This window comes from Danio rerio, chromosome 3, assembly GCF_052040795.2.
Source record: "Danio rerio strain M-AB ecotype USA chromosome 3, GRCz13ab, whole genome shotgun sequence".
NCBI classification, from domain to species: domain Eukaryota; kingdom Metazoa; phylum Chordata; class Actinopteri; order Cypriniformes; family Danionidae; genus Danio; species Danio rerio.
This window is the reverse complement of record NC_141023.1, coordinates 39,719,042-39,741,259: the sequence shown is the minus strand read 5'-3', so window position 1 is coordinate 39,741,259 and position 22,218 is coordinate 39,719,042. Positions and strand designations below refer to the sequence as shown.

The following is a 22,218-nucleotide window of genomic DNA, read 5'->3' as shown; positions in this document are numbered from 1 at the left end:
CGTCTGACAGACATCAGATTGGTAACGTCCACACAACGTCAAGCTGTAACATCATTAGACGTTGATATTTGGTTAATTATTGGTTAGGTTGGAAATTGACCAAAATCCAATGCCGAGCCGACATCTTTAATCAACGTCATTTTTAGGTCCAATACTAGGATTTATTCATCAGGTATGGCAACCAAAATATCTGATAGATGTCATAGTGGTAACGTCTACACAATGTCAATCTGTAACATCATAAGTCGTTAATATTTGGTTGATTTAAGGTTGGCCGTTGGATATTGAAGTTGGCCTGACGTTGGGTTCTGACATCAACCCAATTTTCATTTCCAAACAAAATACAATGTCCCCATGACGTTGGGGTACAGTATGATTCTGATGCCATGTTGATGTCTTTTGACTGCTGGGTTTACACTGCAGACAAATGTGACCCAAATAAGATTTATTTGCCCACATGTGACTCATATCTCAAACTGCATAGAATATTTTTGTTCCAATTTTTTGCCACTTTTATAAGTGGTATTGAATCTGACACAGATAAGATGTTTTGCAATGGAGCCACAGTGTGAAAGGTTATGTTGATTCTAATGTCTTCATTTTCAATTGACATGCATCATCATTCTGCACTGGCATGTACTACAAACACCCCCAAGTTTACACTGTGTAATTGTTCTTTTGCACATGTAGGTCAATTTAGGACCACAATCAGTTCACACTGGAAATCTGATACTGGTCTGAAACCACATTTTAAACAACCATGTGTACAGCTATGCACAAAAAAGGAAAAATACATTAAACAATCTGCTTTCAGCAAATATTTGTAAACACGTGTCTAATGCAACACATAAACCAGCACAAATTCGTTTGCAATCAAATACAGTCAATGATGTGTGTGATAACAATACACAAGGGAAAAATGGGTCGAGACATGCTTTTTGAGGCATTAAAAATTGGTAGAAATATGCTTATTGGGCATCTTCATCAACTCCAACCTCATCCAAAGCCATGTGATAAAACCTTCTGAACTTATGCTACTGATTGCTATTTTTATTCCAATAAGTCTGTAGTTATTTGATGTTCATAGTTGTATATGTTTATAATGCTTGTTTATGTGGAAAATACACCAATAGACCAGATCAATATTTTGCCTTACTTAGATATAACGGAAATTGAAATGTATTATTGTTTTAGAGCATTATATAATTTTATTATTATCTTGTGTTATCTCACTGTGAAAAAGGTGAATATTAAAAAAGATAATGGAAAATTTCTTCAATTCAATTATTATAATTTTTTTTTAATCTGAAAGGGTAATTAATATGCAAACTAATCAGCCAAAAGTTCTGTCTACACCTTTTCATCAGAAATTATCTACTGTATTTGTTTGTTCTGATGTTCAAATACATTTTAAAATAAAATGTAAACATTTATATGTGAGCAAGCTGTAAGTAAATCTGGCCATAAATCTGATTTATCATAGGTTGCATTTTTTTAAGTGCATCTTGTCTTCTCTATGATGAGTAAGACAAAATACACTTCCGTTCAGATGTAAATGGTGTCTGAAAAAAAGAACAGTTTATTTATATATCACTTGCATAATTATGTATGGCTCAATCTACAGATTCTTGAAGCAACTCCTCTTTTAGAGTCTTTCGGAAATGCCAAAACTGTGCGGAATGATAACTCCAGTCGATTTGGGAAATATATGGAAATATTTATGGAAGAGTAAGTTCACCTTCGAGTCAAATCTCTACTGAATTGTGCACTCATTTACAGTTTCTTTAAAACTGTAAGAGGATAACAGGGTATGTTAACTGTATGTGCAAGTACATGGGTTAAGTTGCCAATTACAAATTCATGCTTCTCTGAAACAGAGGGGTAATCAGCGGTGCCATAACCTCACAGTATCTACTTGAAAAGTCCAGGATTGTGTTTCAGGTATGCTTATAAAAAGATAATTTAATAAACAGACTCTTTTTAGGCATTTGAAATGCTATTTAGTTCCCCATTGCTTTCATTTTCTCTCTCTCAGGCCAAAGATGAAAGAAACTATCACATTTTTTATGAGATGCTTGCAGGCCTTCCTTCCCAGCAGAAGCAGTCTTTCTACCTCCAAGACGCAGAGACGTATTATTATCTCAATCAGGTAAAGTCACAGTCTAATCAGCTTCCTCACAATCTCAAATGAGCTGCTGGCAAACTTTCAGTGTTAAGAAAGCTTCTCTGAAACCCTGGCTTGATTATCTACTAGAAAAAGTAGCTAAACTGCTGTCAATACACTGTAAAAAAATTGAGCTAGTACAAAAAATATATATATATATATTTCCTTTTGCTTTTTCTTGTTCACTTAACTTTTGAAAACATCAGCTGCACTGACCTGAAATCATTTGTCAGTAATACAAAAACATTAAGTTGGGTTAACATAAGATTATTAGTTTTCTGGAGAGGTGAACGACTCTGTAAGAAAACTTTTTTAATGTTGTGCCAACTTAACATTTTTTTGTTAGCAGAACTGGAATGCTTGAAGTTGAGTGAACAAAAAAGACATAATCCTCATTTCCTTTCGTTTTTTTCTTGTTTACTCAACTTTTGAAAGCATCAGTTGCACTGACCTAAAATGTCTGAAGTTGAGTGAACAAAAAACTCTTTTGGAAATTGATTCTAAAAAATAATACATTATCAGAACAAGCAAACATAGTTCAATTGAAAAACAGAGACAAATGTTAACAACAATAACAGTAAACAAGACAAGACTCAAAACATGGCAGGACAAACAGGGTAAAATGCTCTGTAATGCTTCACAGGGAAAAACAAGACTCAGCACAGAGTCTGTGTGAGTGATGTGTCTTTAAAGTCCAACTAATCAGCTCATCATGAGCTTCTAGCTGTGTGTGTGTCATCAGGATGTGTAACCAGAAACTGGTTTCTTTATTTCAATTATACTATGAGCATTTGATTTGTTATTTAATTTTTACAGGATTTTACATTTAACTTTTAGTTGTTCTTGAAAATTATATATCAAATACATTTGATTTCTTATTTGAGAATGCATTTTGATTTATTATTTGATTGTTTGATTTATCATTTGAGTAGCTGTTTTGAAAGTTTGATGATCTTTGAAAGTTTTGTGTGAACTTGCAAAGTTTTGCTCGCAAAAATAATCTTTTTAACTTAATAAAGAAAATTTTGATTTAGGTTAAGAAAACGTGTGAAATGTAGTGGTACAGACATTTCTTTTTACAGATTTTTGTCAAACCAACAAAAATAAAACCAAGTAATTTCAACTTTTTTTGATTGGATTTTGGATTTTGGAAGTTGGATTTTTTACAGTGTAGCTAGTTTTGTTGGCGCTACTTTTCAAAAAGGCGAAAATGTGAATAAAAATTAATTAGAAGTAAAACAGTTGGTGCTTAATACAATTATGAAAATCAAAGCTTGTTTTATTACACATAGTTTTCAAATTTCTGTCAAGAGTCAAAGTAACAAAGTAACTGCAACAAATGCAGCTTTGCAATGACGAAATAGTAAAGTTTGATTAAGCACAAGGTAACATTTTCTTAAAACAAAAGTGACATAATACTCCATTTTGAAAAGGATTTTTGTGTTCTTACTTCGGGTTAATTGACTAATGGTAAAATAATTTATGGATTGAATTTCAGCTGTTGTGACTTGAGAAATGTTTTTTTTACAATATAAAAATAATAAATGAATAAATGTAAAATCATGAGATGTGGGATTTGGCAGTAGATGGCTGTAACACACTATTGTAGAACAGTATGTGATGTTGTGCTGTATCAGAAAATTGCAGGTTCACAAAATGACATGTAGCTGTTGTCAAGCTGCTCTATTATTTGCTGGAAAAAGCAGCTAGCTATACTGGAAAAGGTACATGGTATCATAAATAGCTGAGCTACTGTCAAGAAAATTATACAGTGGGGGAATCAAGTATTTCTAAAGGTGCTGTTGACCACAGGATGTTGATAAAAACCAACTACATCCATATATGCAATAAAAACAAAACTAATTCATTTACAAATGAAGTTATGTGTAATCAAATGAAATGGGAAAAAGTAAAAGTGAAGAAAAGCAGGTGGAAAATGCTGTCAAAGCCCAGAAGCTGGCATCACCTAAAAGCCGTTTATATAAAGCATTAAAAACATTTAAGTAAATCAGTACTTTATCCTTGTTTCATCATTTCATTGTTATTACACATAACTATTTTTCAGATTTTTTAAAATGTTTGTATTGTTTGGGTTTTTACCAAAATCTGGTTCAATGTCAGCAGCAGTCAAATGTCAAATGTTATTCCCAGGAAAAAAACTGTTGTGTTCAAAACTTATTTCCCCCACTGTAGCTCTCCTCAATACTGCAAACTTTAATGGATGATCTTTTTTGGGCCTTAAGGGTGGAGACTGTGTGATTGTTGGCAAGAGTGATGGCGAGGACTTCCGCAGGCTCCTCAGCGCCATGGAAATACTTCACTTCAGTGCCGAAGACCAGAGCGGTATCTTCAGGGTCCTGTCTTCCATCCTCCACTTAGGAAATGTCTTCTTCGAGAGATATGAGGTACACTCACTCCATCAAATGGACTTGGCTTCTCCTCATTTTGCTGTGCCATGACCATATTTTTAAAAAGAGCCATGAATTAGGTTTTTTAAATGTATTTTTTGACTTGTCAGACTGAATCTCAGGAAGTGGCATCTGTTGTGAGTGCTCAGGAGATCCGGGTGGTTGCTGAACTTTTACAGATTTCTCCTGAGGGTCTACAGAAGTCCATAACTTTCAAAGTCACGGTAAGACAAGCCTGCTTGGTAATGACTCTGAGTCACCCATTTAGATTTGCCTGTATTTTAGCAAGCATTTATTAACAGGGTAAATGTCATATCACCTGTCAGCGCAGAAAATTAAAACAATATCTCTAATCACTGATTCATTGGATTTACAGTCTTTTTAAGTATTCAAGTAGTTGTAAGTAATTTATTTGTGCTGAATTTAAACAACCAAATTTAATGAACATTACTAAATTTGATTTGTTTAAATTCAGCTCATATACATTTCACAACACAGGCTCATTCTGAAAACGTAGTCCCATGGACGTTTCTGGAGACCGCAAAATACGTCCCGGGAAGGACGCTGTTTTCGCGTAAAGCCAACAGAGGCTGCTGTCGAGCGACCATCTGTCTTACTGACTGACTGAATGATTAAACCCAGGCAACGATTTACAAAAGCTGTCCATAAAAATCAAAGCCTTCGCCTGATTTTGACCACGTTTCAGACTTTCCGATCACATTTTCACCTTATAAAATTTTTTGGATTCTGTTTTTGTCTTACGTGATTTCTGAAACCGCTCTTCCGCGGACACGAACCCAGTCGTCGCTGTCAGCTACTCTTCGCCTTTCCTCTTCGCCGCCGTACACGACGAGCTAACCGGACAAACTGGTTGCGGTGGAAAAGACCTCCACGCGGAGGTAAGCGGTCAGCCGGCGAGCGCGAAGAAGAACGGCGTCACACCACCCTGTTGTGTTGGCTTAAAAAATTAAATACAGCCATACGCACCTCCGGCTACATAAATCACGGTCTCCAGAAATGTCCGCGGGACTATGTTTTCAGTGTACTTTGTCTTGCTCTTTTGTAATGTCTACAGTTATACCTGTCTTACACCACATATATATATAAAGTGAGGCTAATTATTAAGCAAAAGCTTCTAGACACTTAACTCAAATGAAAATGTTGGCAAATTTTGAAACAATTTAAATGCGATTGCATTAGATAATAAAACCTCTTTTCTATATGTAACATTTTAGGTTACAATTCACGGTTTTAACAAACCATTAATTCACACAACTAGCTTAATAAACTACTAATCAGCTGTTTACTAGTAGTTAGGTTCAGGTTTTGGGTAGGATTAGAGATACAGAATAAGATCATACTTTATAAGTGCTAATAAACAAGTAATATATTAATAATAGTCAGTTTATAAGCAGGTAATAGCATGAAGTGACATACACTAAAGTGTTCCTAAACTCTCTTCTAAATAACTTATAATTACTTATCTTTTCTTATCTAGGTAACATTTTATTTGGATGACCATCTTTAGACGTTGCAACTACTTGTTAACAGTCTTCTAATACTTTACTAATACTTTTAATGCGGTTTGATTGAAATGTAGTTGGATTAACTGTAAAAATGCCTCTAAGCTTTAATTATACTTTACTGATTTCTATGGGACATGTTGTGAAAAAGTGCAGCAAAACAAAGGATTCATACTTTGAGTCTTTGTATCAAAACACTACGATTACGATGAAATCCTGGTATGCTTTTGCTTTATACTCACTTGTTTTCCTGCCTGTCGTTAGTTGCGTGACTCATACATCAATATATTAGATTAGATTAGATTCAACTTTATTGTCATTACACATGTACAAGTACAATGCAACGAAATGCAGTTTAGGTCTAACCAGCAGTGCAATAGCAGCAAGTGCAGGATACAGGAATAAGTTATAAAGTGCAGTTATAGAAAAACTATGGTGATATTTACAGATGGATGTACTATGAACATTATTTACAGGTTGGATAAGCTATGAACAGATTTACAATATATGAATATATGTGCAGGTTGCTATTAATAATCAGTAGTGTTCAGATAGATAAACATGATAACAAGTGTATATGTAACAATATATGAATATATGTACAGGTTGCTATTAATAATCAGTAGTATGCAGATAAATAAGCATGATTACAAGTGTATATTTATAGTGGGTGTGTACATAATTACAAATGTCCATATGCAGTGGGTATGTACAGTTCAATAAGTAAACAGTTCAATGTGGTGCAGTGAATGTGCAAATTTTTAAATGTGCAAATGTTAAACAGTGCAGTGATTGCGAGGAGTTTAAGTTAGAGGAGAGTGGGGGGTGTATTGGGGGGGCAAAAGAGTCAGTGGGGGGCAGAGTTCAGGAGGGAGACAGCTCTGGGGAAAAAGCTGTTCCTCAGTGTGCTGGTTTTTGTCCGGGGGAGCCTGAAGCGCCTGCCGGAGGGCAGGAGAGAAAACTGTCTGTGAGTGGGGTGAAAGGTGTCCTTCAGAATACTGCATGCTCGGCGCAAACAGTGTTTCTTCTAGATGTCCTCTATGGCTGGCAGTGTGGTCCCTGTGATGCGTTGGGCAGTTTTCACCACCCGCTGCAGTGCCTTACGCTCAGCAACAGAGCAGCTTCCATACCAGACTGTGACACAGTTTGTCAGAATGCTCTCTATTGTGCAGCGGTAGAAGTTCACCAAGACAGCTGATGAAAGCTGGCTCTTCTTCAGTTGCCTTAAGAAGAAAAGGCGCTGGTGAGCCTTCTTGATCAGGCTGGAGGTGTTGGTGGTCCAGGAAAGGTCCTTTGAGATGTGGGTCCCCAGGAACTTAAAGGATGAGACAGGCTCAACGGCCATCCCATTGATGTGGATGGGATCATGTGAGCCTGTTCGTCCCTTTCTGAAGTCCACAATGAGCTCCTTGGTCTTGTTGGTGTTAAGGAGCAGATTATTGTCGGTGCACCAAGTGGCCAGATGCTGTATCTCCTCCCTGTAGGCCGTCTCATCATTGTTGCTGATTAGACCAATCACCGTGGTGTCATCTGCAAATTTGATGATGGTGTTAGATCTATTAACAGGCCTACAGTCAACGGTAAAAAGGGAGTAGAGGAAGGGGCTCAGCACACAGCCCTGTGGTACACCAGTGTTGAGTGTGACGGTGGTGGAGCAGATGTGGCCTGATCTAACATTCTGAGGTCTGTTAGTCAGAAAGTCCATAATCCAGTTGCAGAGTGATGTGTCGATATCCAGGTCTCTGAGTTTGATCAGTAACTTGGAGGGTATGACAGTGTTGAATGCTGAGCTGAAGTCCACAAACAGCATTCGTGCATAAGTGTTTTTATTGTCCAGGTGTGTGAGTACAGAGTGCAGTGCTATAGAGACTGCATCATCTGTGCTCCTGTTGCTACGGTAGGCAAACTGATGTGGGTCCAGTGTGGGTGGCAGATAGTCTTTTAGATGTGCCAGGACCAACCGCTCGAAACACTTCATGATGATGGGTGTTACAGGGCTACTACAGGGCGGTAGTCATTCAGGCATGTTGGGCTGGAGTGTTTGGGCATTGGCACAATAGAGATGGTTTTAAAGCATGTTGGCACAGCTGCTAGGTTGAGCGACAGGTTGAAAATGTCTGTGAATACCCCAGCGAGCTGTTCTGCACATGCTTTGAGGACACGCCCAGGAATACCGTCTGGTCCAGCAGCCTTACGCACATTAATACGACTCAGTGCCGTGTGTACTTCTGAGGAGGTGAGTGTGATAGGTGAGTGGTCGGTGGAGGAAGTGATCCTGGTGTAGGGTTCTTTATTGTCTCTATCAAAGCGGGCATAAAAGTCATTTAGCTCGTTCAGGAAGGAGACGTCAGTGGCTGTGGGTGTGGACCGGCTGGGATTGTAGTTGGGGATGGCCTGGATATATGACAGAGCATTTACAAATCAGAGGCTGATTTCTCACGAGACACATTTAGTATATTTTTTAATCAAATTCACACACAAACCATTCATCATGGGTGTCTACTGAAAAAATGCACAAGAGTTTTTTTTAATGAATGTGTGAATTTAGGAAAGGCTGTTCACAGAACTCTGTTGTAGAATGCATGTTTTTTTTTCACAGTATATGTCAATGTTTATAATTTTTTCTTCCATTTATATAATAATCCATATAGCCATGATACCTGTGCATGATTACATTCAATAATCACTTCATTATGAAACACTAAAGTATACATTTTGTATTTTGGAATTTGCATTTAACATCTATTCAGCTTGACCTTGAACAAAGTCCAAGGGGCATGAACTTTTTTCTCATTTGAAAAACATGCTGTCTTTCTATGCAGTTTACACTAGCTCTAAACATAACATTTTTAGGGTGGCTAACGTGTCTAAATGCTTCTTGTGCATGGTACACTCTCAAAAAGAAAGGTACGAGAGCTGTCACTGGGGTGGTACCTATGCAAAAGGTACATGTTTGTAAATAAAGGATTAATACCTCAAGAGTACATACTAGTACCTAAAAATGACAAATGTGTACCTCTTGTAATTTTTAGGTACTAATATACACCTTAAGTACAAATGTGTACCTTTTGAAAAGGTACCACCCCAGTGACAGCTCTTGTACCTTTATGATGTTGTGTATATTGTGAATATCACATGGTCTGGCGATGTTTAAATTAAACTAGCTACAAGTATACCAACAGAAAGAGCATGTAACTCACCTATGGACCTTACATGACCTCCAGGCAAAACTCAGATCAAGGCCCCATGCCAAGTACTGAAGGATTCATCATTACATCATTTATTTCGCAGTTCCAGATACATGATCCAAACGCTAACACGTTTTAATTTGACAGCGAGCTCAAGGTGCTAAAAGATAGCTGCAAATGGTGCGTATAAAGCCCAAATCCCTCAGATAGTGTGACATGGAGAGTTGATTATGGCAGGGCAGCGGGCCATCTCACTATGGTAACCAGTGAAACCCAGTCAGGGAAAACCCTGGGTAGAAACAGACATCAGGGGGCCTTTATCAGCCTCCCATCATAGACTGTGTTACAGCGCTGAATGTGTGGAGGAGGCCATCCAGACCAATGCAGGGATGCCACCGTGAGGTCTGTCGCAGCACTCACACATTAAAACACATGTAATGCACAGCTTGCACCGGAGTGACAACCTCACAGAAATCTAAAACCGTGATCAAAACAAAAGTACTATGTAACAGAGTTTCACTTTATAGACACTATAAGACAGGGTCTATTTTTTGGCATGACTGTTAACTAATGTTTAGGTAAAATATCTATATTGATTAAATTTTTAAAAGTGGCATTATATACAAATCACATTAAATAAAGAAAAGGGTCCACTTTAATGTTTTAAATGACTTTTATAAAACAAATTCAGTGTAACAGCTATGTTTATTAAAACGAAAAACATATTAATTAAAATGAATACAAGAATATGTAATCATAATAAATGATTTTGACTGTTGCTATTACTACTCTTTTTGTTTACCTTTATGCTACCATTCGCTCTTGTATTAAACTTTCGTGCCTGACCACGACCGGACTATAAACAAAGCAACTAAACCATGCAAACCAGTCAAATCTTGATCTCCTGCATCTGACAAATCTGTCTCAAAATCATACCATTTTTTGAGCTAGCGATGTTTTAAAGACAGCCAAGATCCTCAAACACAGCAACCATAAAAATGAAAATACTGTCATATGACAAAATATGATTTTAGAAAGCAACTAAAGAAACAACAACAAAAAACTGTTTACAAATTTATGCTACTGTCTCTGTGCAGTTATTTGTATCAGTTTCTTTTTAAACAAGGGTTAATTGCAATTGTCAATCAATTTCAAGTATACTGCAAAAAATGCTTTTCTCACTTAGATTTTTTGTCTAGTTTCTAGTCCAATAAACTTTAAACCATGAAGCATTTTCTAGACAAGCAATAAATATTATCTTGTTTTAAGATATACCAAAAAATGCCAAATAATATGCCAAAATTAAGTGAGTTTTTCTTGAAAATATAAATAAAAAACAAACAAAACAAACCAAAAATAATTTGAAAATGGGGTAAGTAAAATAATCTTGTTTTAAATTATTTATTTTAAATAAATCTTGTTTTATGAAAAAAAAATCACTTAATTTTGGCATGTTATTTCCTAAAACAAGACATTATGTTTTGCTTGTCTAGTAAATGCTTCTTAATGCAAGAATATTTAGATATTTGGACTAGAAACAAGTAAAAAAAAATTAAGTAAGAAAAACATGTTTTGCAGTATGAAAAGCTTTTTCAATTCAAACCTGAGATATGTTTGAAACAATCCAAATGTCCGCACCAACAAAAACTTTTTGACACATCCAGGGTTTTACTGTAAATTACATATATTTCCAATCTGAGTTGTTGAGAGCTGATTCCTCTGGTGAAGACCTTCAGCACATTTGTCATTCGTTTTCTTGCATCAGTTGATTATTTCAGACGTATTATTGAGAAATCTTGTCTCAGCTCCTCCTGCATAGAGTTTACAGTCCCATTGTCATGTAGGAATGTGTGCGTTTAGACATCCCCTCATGGCTGCTAGTATACTGTAATACCCCTGAGGAGTTTTCAATGCCTGAACTAATTATTTTCATTAGAAGAACAGGTACGGCCTATGTAACAGGAGAGGACATACTTAAAGTCATTTTCCTTTGTTTAGTTGAGTTGGACGGTGATCTCACGCTACCGGGCTTTTGTAATCTGACGAAACCATTATAGCTTTGCATGCTTTCGGACACTGACACCAGAACCGTATCCTGCTCAGAGACAGATCAAGTGAAGTGAATTTGCCTATACCGCAACATTAAACTATTTAGGGAAGGATTTTTTATTTAAAGGTCTTAATGTCATCAGTTGAAAGGCGTTAGTATTGTCTTTCTGCAGATGCCAGGACGTGTTTACATCTGCCTACATGAGTGCTGTAGGCTGTTCCAGGATCAATTTTTACTGGTTTACAGCATTTCAAAGAGAGCAACAATATTTGGGGTAGATCCAAATGTCCTAGTTACCCTTTTTTAAGGTGGCGCAGTTGCAGTGTAACTATTCATTCAACTCCTAAATCAGGCATATTCAAACTCTGTCCTGGAGGGCCGGTGTCCTGCAAAGTTTAGTTCCAACCCCAATCAGACACACCTGGGCTAGCTAATCAAGCTCTTACTAGGCTATCTAGAAACACCTTGCAGGTATGTTGAGGCAAGTTGGAGCTAAAATCTGCAGGACACCGGCCCTCCAGGACCAAATTTGGACACCCCTGTCCTAAGAAATAGTAATTAATTACATTTACTTACTATATTTTGGGGATTAAAATGTGGGTTAGGTTTAGGATTAGTTACATGTAATTATGCATAATTCATTGTAAGTACTCATAAGGTAACTACGTCACCTTAAATTAAAGTGCTACCAAACAAACAAAACATGAACCAATGAACATCAAAACAGAACCGAAAACAAAAAAGCTTTAATACACAAAGACAAATGGGGAACATGTAACAAAGAGGTGGAGACAATAACCAAAACTGATAAATGAGTGGTCTGTGGCACTAAAAAACAAATAAGACCAGAAATAAACTGCTCTTTTTTAGTTCTACCCTTTTAAGAAAATTTGTCACCAGTATTTGTGATTATTCTGCATTATCGTTCTTTTCCCATAGGAAACAATGAGGGAGAAGATCTACACCCCTCTCACTGTTGAGAGTGCAATTGATGCCAGGTGAGAAAACATTTCTATATATGCTTATGAATAAATATGTAAACAAGTATATAAATATGTAAAAATGTAGCATAAAATTTAAATTAGTTAAATTTTTTGAAGTTGTATAATATCTGTTGCTATTTTTCAATCCATGTACTGTAGACTCTGTAACATTTAAGGAGTGACAACTGTGTTTAAATATGGGAGGTAATTCCATAACATTTTTTTTTTTGTGAACATAAGTCCCTCAGTAGAATTTATGCTTTTATATTTTTATGTTTAATGTTTTCGTTTCCATATTTGTTATATAAGGTGAGAGATACAGTATGTCTACAATAAAATGCATACAGTATGCAATATAATTTTTAAGAAAATGAACTATTGCAAAAAGAAAAAAAAATGCAAATATGTGAGATTAGAATAAATTAAATAATAGTAAATTATTATTTTATAATAATGTTTGTTTAAAAGAAAACGAAAAGAAACTAAAGCTGTAATCTGAGAACATGGGATTAAAAAAAGAAGAAATAGGGAAAGGAAAGAGAAGGAAATAGGATTAACAAAAAGCATAACAAGTTACATAAACCAATGAACAATAAGGCAGAAAACACAAAGAACATATAAAAACTAAACAGGATCTAAACTGGTGAAGCAAATATATCAATAATCAGATAACAAATGTAGATTGTGGAGAACATGACAGGGGAGTACATGGCAACACAAACAATAAAATACTGTATATCGGCACAGAAAACACAACAGGACAATCCAAAAATAGGGCCATGTCACAAACACTGAAATTACACAACCGAAGTGCTCTAACTGTGACACTTACCTGCTGTATGCCCACGTGGGTCAGCCCAGGTCGGCCCCATCTGGGATGCCCATATATTATTATTTATGATAATAATTTACATTTAAGTACAGCAGTTTTCTAGTAACTTATTAAGAACAGTGCCATTTTTATTGGCCAGCCCAAGCCCCACGCAGGCCAACCCAGGTGAGCCCCACAACGGCAAGCCCAGGTGGGCCCCAAGCGGGCCAGCCCAGGTGGGCCCCATGCGGGCCAACCCAAGTGGGCTCCACGCCCAATGTGGTTTAATCAAAAACAAACTGAGCATGTGCGCAGAAAAAAAAACATACCCACGCGCCCCACTCATGCACCTCTCCTGGTTGACACTGACATGCTGCTTTTCTCCCGGTGTAAGCTCCATTTGTGAACATGGACGCCGAAAATATAGCCGTGCTGCTCACGCGCTGCTCATGCGTTGTGAAGCCAGCGTAATAGCCTTTTATGCGATGGTGTTGGCACATAGTGAGTTTTGCAAGTTGACAAAACAAAGTTTAAATAATATGATGGTGATCTTATTTAGATTAAGCATGCCTCCTGATAGATTTTTTTTACATGAATCTAAAAAGAGGGATAATTAGTCAGGGAGGATAGACTTAATAAACCTAATTCTCGGCAAACCCGGTCATTCTCAAAAACCCATAAAAGGCGCTCTTTAACAGTTTGCTGCTCTACAATTTCAGAGAAATTTTACAAAAGGGATTGTTCACTCAAAAAAATGAAAATTCTGTTGTCTGTTAATCACTCTCAATCCAATAAAAATGTATTTGCTCTGCAGACACAAAGGAAGGTATTTGGAAGAATGTCAGTACATGGTTAAAAATATCCATTAATAACCAAATTCCGTATTTTGTGATTTACAGTTTTTTACTGCTTATTTACACTTATGAATTGTATTATGGGATGTTGATCTCTGGTCTGACTTGAAAATTCAACTCTGCAGTTTAATAAAATGACTATTATGGAAATGTTTGTAGTTTGAAACAATATATTAAACTATTTATAAGATCACTTTTTCAAACTTTTCAACATCAACAGTTTTTAGAGGAAAAATTAAGGTCCCACAATGTAATATTAATAGTAATATTAATATTAAAATTAATATTAATATTAATATTAATATTAATATTAATATTAATATTAATATTAATATTAATATTAATATTAATATTAATAATAATAATTAACTTGAATCACAAAATAAATAACATTTTTATTTTACGTATATTTTTACAGTGTAAACAGATCTTGCCAGCAATTTACTACTCTAGTGTGTATTTTTCCAACTTTGTTTGGTTCTGTACACACTGCAAAGTAAATTTGGAAATATGGTTGTCATCCCCTGCGTTTAACTACAATCAGTTCAGTTGTTGAATGCAGTTGTTACTTCCATAAATTACAAAGCTGTATAGTAGCGAAGAGAAGCTAAAAAAATAAAAAATGATTGATAGCATTACACAACTTCTCAGGCAGACTTTCAGAGAGTTTCATCCTTTATAGATGAAATTTAATAAATAACTGTGTGTTTTTAGATTTCGTTGTCTAACCATTGTACATCGAGGTAATCAAATTATGGTAATTTTCTCTCTCAAACATAACAGAGATGCTGTTGCCAAGATCCTGTATTCCCTTCTGTTCAGTTGGCTAACAGACAGAATAAATAAGCAGGTTTATCCTCGGAATGAAGCGCTATCTATTTCCATCCTTGATATCTATGGATTTGAGGTACGGTGCTGCATCTTATTTTGCTCACAACAGTAAAAGGGTTTGCTAATACTCTACGATGACGTGAAATTTTGATTGCATTCAACTAAATCACACTTTCTCTGTGCTTTCTAGGACCTTACCTTCAACAGCTTTGAACAGCTTTGCATAAATTATGCAAATGAGTACCTTCAGTTCTTTTTCAACAGGGTCATTTTCAAAGAAGAACAAGTAAGCTGTCTCTGTTCACTCTAATCCTCTGATGAGAGCGATAAAGCCTGTGGTATGCATCTGAAAAATAATTTCTTTACTAATATCCAAGGATGAATATAACAGAGAGCAGATCATCTGGGAAGAGGTGCCTTTCTCTGACAACCAGGCCTGCATTGACCTCATTGCAGCAAAGCCTCATGGGATACTCAGAATTCTGGATGATCAGAGCGGGTTTCCACAGGTGTCATTTCTGCATAATGTTCTTGTTAGTGTTTGCCTTTTCATCGCTGCTACTTTGCATGTTAATAAACCTTCCTTTTGAATTCATTTGCTCTAGGCTACAGACCATACTTTCCTTCAGAAGTGTCACTATCATCATGGCAACAATCCACTGTATTCCAAGCCAAAAATGCCTCTCCCTGAATTTACTATCAAGCATTACGCTGGCAAGGTCTCATATCAGGTGATTATTTTAAAATATGGAATGAATTATTGCATAATAAAGTCTTACAATACACATTTTATTACTATTATTTATGCTACCTCATAGGTCCACAAATTTCTGGATAAGAATTACGATCAAGTACGCCAAGATGTTCTTGACCTTTTTATTCAGAGTAAAAACAAGGTAAGAATAATGATAATAACTACACTCTTATATAAATCTATATAAATTTTCATTAGCATTAATGGTTGAGGTATCTTTACAATGGAACTTTTTCCCACCACAAAGGTTTCTTTACAATGTAAAACAACCCAGGCTCATTCTGAAAACGTAGTTCAGCGGACGTTTCTGGAGACCGCGAAATACGTCCCGGGAGGTACATATGGCTGCATTTCATTTTTTAAGCGAACGCTACAAGGCGGTTTGAAGCCGTTCCCTTTCGCGCTTGCCGGCTGACCGCTTATCTCCGTGTGGAGGGCTTTCTCGCTGCTGTCAGTTTGTCCGGTCAGCTCATCATGTGCGTTGGCGGACTTCAGATGCAGAGAGGAGGAGTTGACAAAGGCGTCAAGATGGCTTTTCTAAATTGTTGCTCAAAAGGAGGAGGGTGAGTCAGCCGATTGGCCGGTCGCGCAGTCAATCATTCGGTCACTCAGACAGCGGCCTCTGGTGGGTTGACGCGAGAACAGCGCAGGCGCGAACGGCACTCGCGAGAGACGCTCGAGATACAAAAAAGCACGCACAGCGGCCTCCCGCGAATTCGCGAAAACAAAAACTGCACAAATACGTAGCTCCCAGGACATATTTCGCGGTCTCCAGAAACGTCTGCTGGACTACGTTTTCAGAATGAGCCTGGGTTGATGTAAAAGGTTTTTTTAGAATTTGAAAATGTTTATCAAATAATGAACAATTCTTTCAGAAGAGATGGGAACCACATATCTTTAGCAACCCAAATTTTTCCCACTGTGGCATAACTGTAAAAATGTGTTTTGGTTTCACCTGGCCCCTTTTTAAATGGTTAGATCATCTGTTATTATTTACTTACTCATGTATCCTTCCAATCTTCTGAAATCTTTGTTAATGTAAGTCTTTGTTTTAAACATGACTTTGAACCATTCAGATTCAGGGACGTTAGAGCTAATCTTTTGTATCTAAAATATATATAATATTAAAATTATTTATAAAGCAAAAGTTTGGCTTTACCCAGATTTGCCCACATTTTATTATAAGAAACAGTCTTTATTATTCCCTTCATACTCTCTTCGAATGAAATCACTCAATTGAATGGGCCTTATCAGTAGTTGTCAGCTGATAGAGAAGGGCCGGTATTGGCCTTCTGTGCCTACTAGTAGTTTTTTTTTCTGGATTTGGGGGGTTCATAGAGCTTAGATTTAATCTAAATAATATATCAATTAATTGTAACTTCGTTTGTTTGATTAATTATTGACAGAATTAACATTTTTGTGTGAACTAATCCCTTTAAGAGAGTACCAAGAGCTGTGACTAAAAAAACACTAACAAACTTCCCATTGGATTTATAGATGGTTGCATATCTTTTCATGAACTATGCTGAGGCCCTCAACCAACAGAGATCCCAAATTGGAAAAAACAGCACAGTAACACGGCGCCATCAGGCCTCAACGGTGGCGGCCAAATTTCAGCAATCCCTCTTGGAGCTTATTGAGAAGATGGAGAGGTAGACCACCTAAACTGTACATTACGCAGTCTACATGAATCCCTTCTTATCTTTACTTGGCTTTAATTCCATGTATGTTGTTTGTCAATGAGTGCCTCCCTCCATTTTGTTCTGACAGAGCCAACCCATATTTTGTGCGGTGCATAAAGCCAAACCAAAACAAGGTAAAGAGGGTTCAGCAGAATTAAGTTGTTTGGATTTTGGCTGTATTTAAAATTGACTGAGAGTACATATGTAACATTTCAGGAGCCTGCTGTCTTTGACATGGAGCTGGTCAGCGCGCAACTTTGCTATTCTGGGATTTTGGAAACAGTTCGAATCAGGAGAGAGGGCTATCCCATCAGAATGCCATTTGATGTCTTCCTTTTCAGGTAAGAGATACTTTACAATTAGTCAATAGTTATTTAATGCAATTGTTATCATTAACAAACAATGAATTGTTGTATTTATTCATCATTAATGTTAGTTAATTCAAATAAAGTTGTTCGTTGTTAGTTGTGGTTTACTCACAGTGCATTAATGTTAACAAGCACTAATCTGTTTTATAATAATTAATTAGTAAATGTTGTATTATGACTATTAATAAATGCACAAGTACAAGTGTTGTTTATTCTTCATTCATGTTAGTAAGTACATTAACTAACATTAACTCATGGAAACTTATTGTAAAGTGTGACAAAACTAAATGTAATTGTTTAAAGGCACACATCTTTTATTTTATTGAAATAGAAAAAAAAAGAAAAAAAAATATATATATAATTAGATAAAATAAAATAAAGTTAAATAAAGAATAAAAAAATAAACAATAAATAAAAAAATTAAAATAAAAGAACTTAATAAAAAAATATAATATAAAAAACAATAATAAATAATTTAAATAAAATAAAAACATTAAATAAAATAAAATAAATTAAAATCAATTAAAATAATTATAAAATTAAATAAATAAATACATAAAAACACAACCAAATAAGTAAATAATAATAAAAAATAAAATAAAATAAAATGCAGAACTAAAATATATCAATAAATTAAACAAGCATGAATAAAAAAATTATTTATATACATATACACAGTTAAAGTATGAATTATCCAGTAGATAATCCAAAAATGTGACGCTGTTCTGCATTTTCTTTTGTTGTATGCAGTTGCTAGAGATACATCGTATCTCATTGATCATTGATCTCAAGACTGTATTTCACACACGTACACACACACACACACACACACTGTATATGCTGTAGACTCAACTTCCCATACTGACAACTACTGGCTTATTACCTGCCTACTATTTAGGTATGAACTGTTTATTTTTAGCTATAAAGTATGCTTTATTCTGCATCCCTAGTCCTACCCAAACTCTAAACCCAACTTCACCTTACTAACTATTAATAAACAACTAATTAGTAGTTTATTATGCTAGTAGTGTAAGTTTATGCTTTGTTAATACCGTGAATTGTGACATAAACTAAAGTGTTACTGAAATACTTACTTAATTATTTGGTTCTATTTAGATACAAGTCCCTGCTGGGCCTGAAACAGCCTCCTCCTGCCAATGGTGAAAACTGTGTCATCATGTTGAGGAAGCTTTGCCCCGTTAGACCAGGAGCGTTTCAAGTCGGTGTCACCAAGGTGAGGTTAAATATTATTATTGAACTAGTCTCTGTCCATCAGTGGCCATACTGTAGACCAATTTTTAAATATTTTTGAATGTGGACTTTATGATGTGAAGGGTCTCCCTCAGTAGTTTTTATTACTTAATTGCACTTATTATTATTTGTTAGCTGTTCATGAAAGAGGAAATCTATTTCCTGCTGGAGAGTAAGAGGGACAGGGTAAGGCACGTGGCGGCCCTGACTCTTCAGCGTTACACCAGGATGTTTTTTGTGAGAAAACGATATACTGCCTTCCGCATGAAGATCATACGTCTGCAAGCCCACTGCCGAGGCTTTCTCACAAGGTACAGCCTATATCACTTTCCCTCTAAATCATTCCAGGCGCCATATGATTATTGTTAAAATATTAATTGTGCATGTTTCTCCCAGGAAACGCTATGTTAAAATGAGAGTGAGCCTGGTGAAGTTCCGCTCTCTGGTCCATATGTATGTTGATCGCAAGAGATACATTAGGGTAAGAACGATGCTGTTTTAGTGTATCATCAGTTTCAATCCAACATTAAAAAGTTTTGACCTGCTTTTTCTTCCGTTTTAGCTGAGATATGAGGCCAGGAGAAAGGCAGAAGAGGAGCAGAGGAGAATAGAAATGGTATTTGTTTTCCAAATGAACCACATTGGAATACTTTTATGCTTTCCGTTCAGGGCCAGCAATTAACTTTCCCATTAAGAGACAATATCTGCCCACTAAAATTGATTTCTAGGGGTTTATTTTAAATATATAATTATCTTAATTGTACCTGTGTTGTCATTTGTGTCACACACTTTTATTTCAACCATTTTTCCAGTGAATCAGAATACTGTAACTGCTACTAATATAAATACTTTAAAAACAGGAGCACATTACAGGTTAAGGCAGCAGTGTTATGACAGAAATCAATTTGTTGAATATTACTATAGATAATGTAATAATTCATAGATTACATAGCAATGATGCTGTAACGCCTCAAAATGACATTCATTTTCACATTTCACATAATAGCCATAATATATTTTCCTATAATGGGTATTTTGTGCTCCATTATCTTGAATTTGGGATTGAATGTCATGTTTGAGCTTTTGTTTTGCTCGTTTTTGGCCCCTCTTACAGTGTAGTACAATATATAATGTAATCAGCCTCATTTCTAGTATCTCATTTCTACGATTTCATTTCTGTAATCATGTCATTTTTATCTATGCTCAATTGCATCCCTGCTCATGTGTTTTCTTGCTTTGTAGGAGCTGTCAAAACGGGAAGTGGTCAATGTAACTCATCTGGTCATTCCAGCTGAACTCGGAGCCTTGCTTCAAGCAGCAGCTGGTACTGCAGGACAGTTTTCCATCTTTAACGATACACTACTATAAAAATTATAACCACATTAATATTTTAACATGCTAATTTGTAACAAATCTATTACAAATTACCTTATTAAAATGATTTCTGAAGAACCAATGAGGACTGGATTAACAATGCTGAAATTTCAGATCTTACATCACAGAAATCATTTATATCTAAAAATAGAAAACAGTTATTTTAAAATGCATTAACAATAAGATTATGAACTCCAAACTTTTGTATGGCTGCATAAACTGTATATAGTGTGTAATTTATTATTTCTTATTCTTTCACTCTCATCTGTGTTTTAGGTGGTCGAGAGCTCCATTCTGATTGTTTGGCTTTGGTCCAGGCTCCCACAGTTCAGGTGGAGACACAGCTCACGCTGCCTCTCGACATCAACAACTACACCATCTCCAAATTAGTCCAGATTCACTTCAAAGTAAGAGTAATGTAATCACAAATAGTCTCTTATATGTAGATAATCATGCAATATTGAGTGATATGCTGTTTATGTCTTTTTTGATTACCAAATAGGAGCCAAAGTTTGGAATGTTAACCGCACCTTTGAAGACACCACTGACCCACGTTGATGACGATCTTACTCATGAGGCTCTAGACGTTTTTGTCATGGTACACTGTGTTTTATAGTGTTGAAGATGACACCACTGTCATGTAATATGCATGCAATTAATCACAAAAACCATGAATCTAAAATGTTAAAACGTTGGGTCATACTTTATTTTGGTGGTCCGTTTGTTGAATTTAACTTACGTTGCATCTAGATGGCAACTAATTCTCACTTGATTATAGGTTGGGGTCAGGGTAAGATGACATGTACTTGCAAAGTTTCTTACAGTCAGTTAAATGTCTGTTTAGCAGCAGTATCAACAGTTATTAAGCAGACGGTCTACTAATACTCCAGTGGACCATCAAAATAAAATGTTACAAAATGTTCCAAGCTTGTCACCTTCACTAATTTCCAGAATCAGTTGAAAATGCATTTAATGCATCCTAATGACCAAAAAATGTGAAAAACACACTAAACACAATGTTCTACATGGTAAGAAATGCAGGGTTTCAAACAATTCCTTCATGTTATCTCAACGCAAAATGTCTTACAAATTTAAGTTGATTGAACATAAAACAATTAAGTTATCCCACAACAACCCTCAAGAGTTGTGTTAATTCAGCTCTTTATTTAATAAGTAGTTTGAACAAGCAGCAAAATTATTTTTTTGAATGTAAGATGATCCCAGTGTTTGCCAGAATTTTAATGTATTTGAATGAAACAGATTGCCATTAAATTGTCATTTAAATACTCACACATTATAAATATTCCCACATCCAATATATATATATATATATATATATATATATATATATATATATATATATATATATATATATATATATATATATATATATATGAGCAATATCACACGAGTAGCAGTGCGATATGGCTGTATATCGGCACTGGTGGGAGGCGTGCGATGGCACGAGGCTGCAGGCTTATATAATTGTGTATATTAACACAAAATCAAACACGGAGAGTTTCAAAAACTCTTTTGTATGTGCAACTACTTTCTTCCACATTGGATTCAAATCATGAGCTGACAGTTAAAACAGTTGAGCGTGCATCTTTTAAACTTTAGATCTGTAGTGTCTGCTTTTTGCTGGCTGTATGTGGGCGGAGTAATACACAAAGGGTAAAGAGGCTGTAGGAGTTCTGATATGGCAGAATATCGCACGGCTATCAGCCAATCAGATTTGAGAACCAGACAGAACTGTTTTTTTTTTCTTTTTTGCTCGTTCAAACTACTTATTTAAAATGAGCTGAAACAAAGCAATTCTTGAGATTTCATTGGGACAAACAATCTTTTTAATGTTCAATCCACATCAATTTGTTAAAAGTGTTAAGTTAACTTAATTGAATTGTGAAGGGACAACATGATTGAATGGCATGAAACCCAGCATTTTTACAGTGCACTGCCCAAACTGCATATTTTTGT

At 35.8% G+C, this 22,218-nt stretch overlaps 1 protein-coding gene across 6 annotated transcripts in view; it reads left to right on the top strand.

Moving 5' to 3' along the window:
- The window catches only part of myo15aa (myosin XVAa), a 99,307-nt gene that overhangs the window by 27,024 nt on the left and 50,065 nt on the right, over positions 1-22,218 (top strand). For all 6 annotated transcript variants that reach the window (XM_087244873.1, XM_087244874.1, XM_087244872.1 and 3 more), the window contains exons 7-27: positions 1,625-1,728; positions 1,878-1,941; positions 2,036-2,149; positions 4,408-4,569; positions 4,683-4,796; positions 12,273-12,331; positions 14,765-14,888; positions 15,003-15,098; positions 15,190-15,321; positions 15,418-15,543; positions 15,631-15,708; positions 17,064-17,218; positions 17,337-17,382; positions 17,465-17,589; positions 18,733-18,850; positions 19,003-19,178; positions 19,264-19,348; positions 19,430-19,483; positions 20,110-20,191; positions 20,518-20,648; positions 20,744-20,839. In XM_087244873.1, the coding sequence (XP_087100999.1) occupies positions 1,625-1,728; positions 1,878-1,941; positions 2,036-2,149; positions 4,408-4,569; positions 4,683-4,796; positions 12,273-12,331; positions 14,765-14,888; positions 15,003-15,098; positions 15,190-15,321; positions 15,418-15,543; positions 15,631-15,708; positions 17,064-17,218; positions 17,337-17,382; positions 17,465-17,589; positions 18,733-18,850; positions 19,003-19,178; positions 19,264-19,348; positions 19,430-19,483; positions 20,110-20,191; positions 20,518-20,648; positions 20,744-20,839 (2,241 nt within the window). The remainder of the gene's footprint in view (positions 1-1,624; positions 1,729-1,877; positions 1,942-2,035; positions 2,150-4,407; positions 4,570-4,682; positions 4,797-12,272; positions 12,332-14,764; positions 14,889-15,002; positions 15,099-15,189; positions 15,322-15,417; positions 15,544-15,630; positions 15,709-17,063; positions 17,219-17,336; positions 17,383-17,464; positions 17,590-18,732; positions 18,851-19,002; positions 19,179-19,263; positions 19,349-19,429; positions 19,484-20,109; positions 20,192-20,517; positions 20,649-20,743; positions 20,840-22,218) is intronic.